The sequence below is a fragment of the Cheilinus undulatus genome, linkage group 4 (assembly GCF_018320785.1).
Source record: "Cheilinus undulatus linkage group 4, ASM1832078v1, whole genome shotgun sequence".
Classification (NCBI taxonomy): domain Eukaryota; kingdom Metazoa; phylum Chordata; class Actinopteri; order Labriformes; family Labridae; genus Cheilinus; species Cheilinus undulatus.
In genome coordinates, this window is record NC_054868.1 from 29,575,834 (window position 1) to 29,581,833 (window position 6,000).

General features: G+C 38.9%; 1 protein-coding gene across 2 annotated transcripts in view; it reads left to right on the forward strand.

Moving 5' to 3' along the window:
- klhl5 (kelch-like family member 5) overlaps positions 1-6,000 on the forward strand; it is a 79,889-nt gene extending 73,889 nt beyond the window's left edge. For both annotated transcript variants that reach the window (XM_041784968.1, XM_041784967.1), the window contains exons 10-13: positions 838-912; positions 1,244-1,381; positions 2,813-2,984; positions 4,759-6,000. In XM_041784968.1, the coding sequence (XP_041640902.1) occupies positions 838-912; positions 1,244-1,381; positions 2,813-2,984; positions 4,759-4,815 (442 nt within the window). In that variant the 3' untranslated portion in view covers positions 4,816-6,000. The remainder of the gene's footprint in view (positions 1-837; positions 913-1,243; positions 1,382-2,812; positions 2,985-4,758) is intronic.

The following is a 6,000-nucleotide window of genomic DNA, read 5'->3' on the forward strand; positions in this document are numbered from 1 at the left end:
AATTGATGGCTGAATTGTTTACCAAAAAACATACAAATCTCTATAATTTAAAACAGAATGTTATTTATATTGTTAACTATACTTGCTGAGTTTAACATGTGTTGCTCATAATGGTGCAAATCATTTATTTACCTTAGAAGCAGTTGATGAATACAATGCTGTTGATTTTGAGAGCAGTTTCCATAAACTGAGTAAAATATCTATCTTTATTAATTTGGATGAAAAATTTAGGAGAGAGGTGGTTATTAGACTGCAACTTTTCTGTAAAATACCCTCATCTTGCACGGTCACAAAGCAATATCAGGCTCACAAGCGCTCATCCTGACAGTCACTTGACTCCCATGATTTGGGGAATTTTTTAGAATTGCAATATTTGGATGTTGTTTTTATTATTCAGTGCCTCACACAGATGCTACAGAAGAAGCTTTATAGATGATAATTAATACAGAAATAACTGATTTGGCTAAGCATGCCCAGCAGTAGTGTATATATGTGTGTGAAGCCCCGTTGTGAGCGTGAGTATGTGTTGTCTATTCTCTGGGCTCTTTGCCTGATGGAGCTCATTACTTGCTTGACTGGTTCTGGTGCACTTTTTTTCTTTGCCCTCCAAAGTCCACTCCCATGTATAAATACACACACGTAGTTGTGATACCCTGAGAGGGCTGGCTGATTGATTCTGCTCACCTCACATTGTCCCCAGATCCTGCACAGCACACACATAAATAAACCATTTCACCACCTGTGTCATTGTCACTAAATTGTAAAGGGACTTGAGTCCAGGAATCTGCAGTTTTTAGGTGTGTCCACAGAGATAACAACATCCTCTGTCTTCTTCAGGTTATATGCTGTAGGGGGTCGTGATGGCTCGTCCTGTCTTCGATCAGTGGAGTGTTTCGACCCACACACCAACAGGTCAGAGACGAGGGACTTCATCTGACCTGAATTAATTGCCGTCTCCTGATTTATTTCCTGCCTGCTGTTGTTGGTAGAGAAGTGCCTCCAGGCTTTTTAGGTTGTTTACCCACAGATCAAAGGAGACAGCTAACCCTCCCAGGATGTTAGAAATAGATCACATTCAAAGCACTTGTGTTTATCTAACACATTCATTATGGACCCAACTATCAGGGCCAAATTTTAGACTGAGCAAAAATCAGAGTCTGTGTCAGTGTTGTTTTTAGTGATGAAGGTGGAGAGGTGTCCTGTTTTACTGTTTTATTCTGATGGTTATGTTCTCCATCGACAGGTGGAGTGGCTGTGCTCCGATGGCCAAAAGGCGTGGAGGTGTGGGTGTGGCCACATGGCATGGCTTCCTGTATGCCATTGGAGGTCATGATGCTCCAGCCTCATCACTTGCATCTCGACTAAGTGACTGTGTGGAAAGGTGAGTCTTTAAGTACTGTTACTGTAGTATTTTTCACAATATTAAAGGTCTGTATATGTCATATCTACTATGAATCTGAAAATATCAGCATATTGGAAAATCCAATATTGTGCAGCCCTAGTAAGCACAATATAGGAATGAATGGGTTAATACTCTAAATAAATCTGTTTGGATAAATTTAAGAAAAAAATGTATGCATACATATTGGGACTGGGTATTTCCCATTGTCTCACGATATGATACGTACCAGGATACAGCTGTTTCTTATTGTAGAGGATAACAGAAGAGGTATAGTTTAAAGTTTTTTACATTTTAAAACACTTGAATTCAGTTTCTCAGAGAGCCAAGTAAATTCAAATTGCCTATTTATAATCACTTAGCTTTTAATAAATGCAAATACAGTAATATTTAATTTTTTAAACTTAAAATGACCCTCTCTGTTGTCTCTCTTTCAGTAGTTTTTCATACTTTTCTTATAATATTTTGGTTTCAATTTACTATAAGCATGCTTGTATTTGTAAGAATGACTTCTTGCTTTTCTTCTGCAGAAAATGACACCACTTTTTCTGTGATGAGCCAAGTGAGGATTAAACAGCATTACTTGCACTCCTTTTATCAGTGGCGCTGTTCTACTCATGTCTTTACAAATTAAACAGAAAATTTCTGCTTATGATCTCCTGATGCTGTGTAGAAGTTGAGGGAAATTTTGAGTTGACAGCCTCATTCAGTGCTGGTTGGGATGACATAGACTAGCCTGGTGAGCCTAGCTATTGTTGCTAATTAGCCAGGTGATGAGTGTTGTGATGTGTGAAGACTGGAATTGCAGCAGTGCTTTTTACCTTCTTACAGTTTGCATGACTCCTGTCCAATTCCTGACACTGGTATGTGAGGAAGTTGAAATAATCCTTCATCTTTGCTTTTAGCCTGCTAGCAGTAGTTGGAAGCAATGATCCATGTTACTGGTGTGAGAAGTGAGGTTTGCGCTGCATCATGCAGATTTACAACAGCTGCCATCTGCTGGCTTTTTTGTGCTACGTTATGGGGGATGTAATCTTAAAACTGCCATCAGAGCATTTAGGCCATATCGATACTGTCAAATCTGTATTGATGCGTGCATCGCAAGGTGCTTGTGACGATGTTTTGCCAAATGACTTTTTGAGTTCAGGCCTGATACATATGCATAGATTGCAGCGTACTTAAGTTGATTGACAGCCATCAGCTGTTTGCCATGAAGATAAAGGCACATTTCTAATGCAGAAACCTCCATCATTCAGAGTATTAACACCTCCTCAGAAGCCAATGAGTAACCTCACTGAGACTACATCCATGTTTTAGACAGTCTAGTATGTCTGGAGCATAGTAACTTTATTTAAGTTTAATTCATCACTTTGTTTGTTGTGTGAACCTGTTTGTCATGTTGTCTGTTAACAGGTACGACCCTCAGACAGATGTGTGGACAGCAGTCGCCCCCATGAGTATCAGCAGAGATGCTGTTGGTGTTTGCCTCCTCGGGGACCGCCTTTATGCTGTTGGTGGATATGACGGGCAGGTCTATCTCAATACTGTTGAAGCTTACGACCCCCAGACAAATGAATGGACACAGGTACACACACACACGAAACTACACACAGACATTCATGCACGGAAATAGTCTACACCAGTCTTCCAAAAAGGATTTTTTCATTGTTATGTAAATGTCTGTTTTTCTCATGCTGATGTTGTCCTTGCCATGGCAGCAGCATGGGCAAGAAGAGACAGTATCAAAGTTAAAGGATCTCACACAAATAACTTCTCTTGTACTTCAGATAATGCCTCATTTCCTGCATAGCCTTAGAGTTTTTCCTACCAACATCAAAAGAAATCTGCTATTCTGAAGACATGCTGAGAACAAGAGCGCTATGAGTGGGCAGATACAGCATAAAGACATCATTCAGACTGACACAGAGGGATGAGGACAAACTCAGATGAGCAAGGACATGTGGGCACAGTTAATGTGTCCTCTGTTAAAAAAAAAAAACGACGGACGGATCTTCAGTCTTGTCCTGGCTGCTTCACAACTCCTGGTTGTTGTAGCACAAATCAATAGAACTGTTAGCATTAAAGACAGATAACATGGGAAGTAAACTTACTCAAGGTTAATGACAGGCAGCTCTGAATATCTGTACAAGTATTAGATACAAAACTAGCAGAAGTAGACACCCACAAAAGAAAAGCTTCCCACAGAGCCAGAGGATTAACATCTACACACTCCCTGCTGTGCTGAAGCATGTACTTAAAGAGGGGCGCAAACCCATGTTTTACAGTGAGCTAATTCATCCCCTTAAGTATGCTTTGTGGGATTTAGTTACTTTTTTGACCTGTGGGAAATAGTTTTAAAATAAAATATTAACCTTAAATTTCAATTTTGCATTGCTGCAGGAGTTACAAGCAGATGGTACCAGAAAATTGTCAGACTATCAAACAGTATCTTATTTGCACATAAAGCAAACACAAGGCAACATAGGCATTCTTGAAGAGATGTTTTTTTCTGTCAAACTAATGAAAAAATCTCTATGACCTGTTTTTGCTGTTTTTGGTCTCGATACACTCCTGCACAAATGCTCCCTCACTTTTATTAGTCTTTTACCAACTATGTTTTTCAGCTGCTTCAAGATTCAAACAATTTCCTTTATCCTGGTAGGGGAATTCAGTTTACAGTCAACCAACAGAAAAGAAAACAGACAAACATAGTCAACAGCAGTATTCAGACATGTTCATTACAACAAATTTGCTGAGAGGAGCAAGTCTTAAAGCACAAGCCAATACCCAAATGAACAACAAATAAATACAGAAAACAGACTTACAACGTACCAGATTTTATGATAGCTGGCTTAGTATTCAGTAAGGCTGCATTTAGCAACCTGATAGACAAAGGAATAAAAGAGTTTTAATATCTTTTTTTGTTGTTGTTTTATAATAATAGGGGTGTATAGAGGGTTTTTATTAAGCTTAGCCACCAGAATGTGCTCCCTGCTGCTGCTGAAAACTAGAGGTCTGAGAGAAAAACAAGACATTAAACATGCAAGTTCAAAAGTTAAAAGCTGCATCTGACTTAAACTCAAATGGATTAGAGTTTTATGTATTTGTTTGTTGGTAAATTATGGATTATAAATCCTTTCATGACCTCTGGTATGATAATTTAAAAGTCACTATTCAGGGTTGATGACTGTGTGTTGTAATTAACATGTTAAATGGGTAAAGAAAGGCCACATGAGGCAGCAGAATGTGCTGACCACAAACAGGAGCAAGTGTTACATTAATTGAAAAGATTTCACAGGACTCCATTGACTGAATTTTAATTGTGTAGTTAATGCGCTGCTGCACTTGTTTGTATCCAGGTGGCACCTCTGTGCGTGGGCAGAGCAGGGGCATGCGTGGTGGCTGTCAGACTGTGAAAACAACAACATTCAGTGGAGGACTTTCAGGATTTTGCTCAGAGACCCCGGTCTTTGCCTCCCCTGATGTACAACCCATCTACCTGCCAGTGTGAGCTCAACGCCAGGAAGTGAGAGATTGATCACTGAACACACTTTAGTGGAGGCATATTTTACTCTCTGTACAGCAGTCTAAATTTCATTTCAATGTTTAGGGTTTGCTTAGGGTTGTGCTGTGTGATGGGTTTCTTGACAGAGTTTTCACATTCAAACTTCTTGATAACCTCTCCTGTTGAAATGAACCATCACAGACACCCACGATGAAGAAGATACTGCAGTGTTTGTGTGAGCATGACAGAACAGCTGTCTCCCAGTTTTTTTTTTCACCTTGCCTATTATTTTGTTCCCGTAGACAGCATGGGACACACATACTCACACACAAACATAGGAGGCTGCTTTCAGCTTCTATTTCTGTCTATAAAAAAGAGAGAGAGAGACTGTCAGACAGTTGAGATGCCTCATCATTTTACACTTTTCCTAACATTAACTGATGGTGTGGTTTGATGCTATTTTAATATAGTCCCCATTATTTTCTGCCGCAGTCTGCCAGCACTCTGCTCTCTCTTTCCTACTCCTTCCCTCTGACAGATTAAAGAAAGACTTTTGACATAATCAGCACAACCTCATGAACAGCAGTGTAATAAGAAACTGATGCTTTTTATTCTTCTCAGACAAAACATTACGCGCTTTCTAATATTTTATGTCTTCTGTGTTGCATCAGCTCACATCTGAGGCATACACAGTGTCTGTGAAGTGCAGGCTTTTTTAGGTCTTTAGTAAATTTTTCAACTTTTCCTCAAACTTTCCCTTTTATCTTTTGTTGTTACTTTGTATTTTTCAAATTATTCACATGATTTAGCTTTCATATGGTATGCAGTCTGAGTAATAGAAACCACAAATGTTCCTTTTTGTTGATCTCTGTAGGCAGACTTGTTTTATCCCCTACAGAGCAAAGTCTCACCTACTTTACAGTGCCTAAAAAAAATATTCACCCCCTTGGATGTTCTACCCTTTTATTGAGTTTATTAATCAATCCTGGTCAATCTATTTTTTTTTATACAAAAAAAATGTACTAAAAAGATCTTAAATGTCAAAGTGAAAACAGATTTCTACAATGTAATGTCAATTAAATAGAAATATGTAATA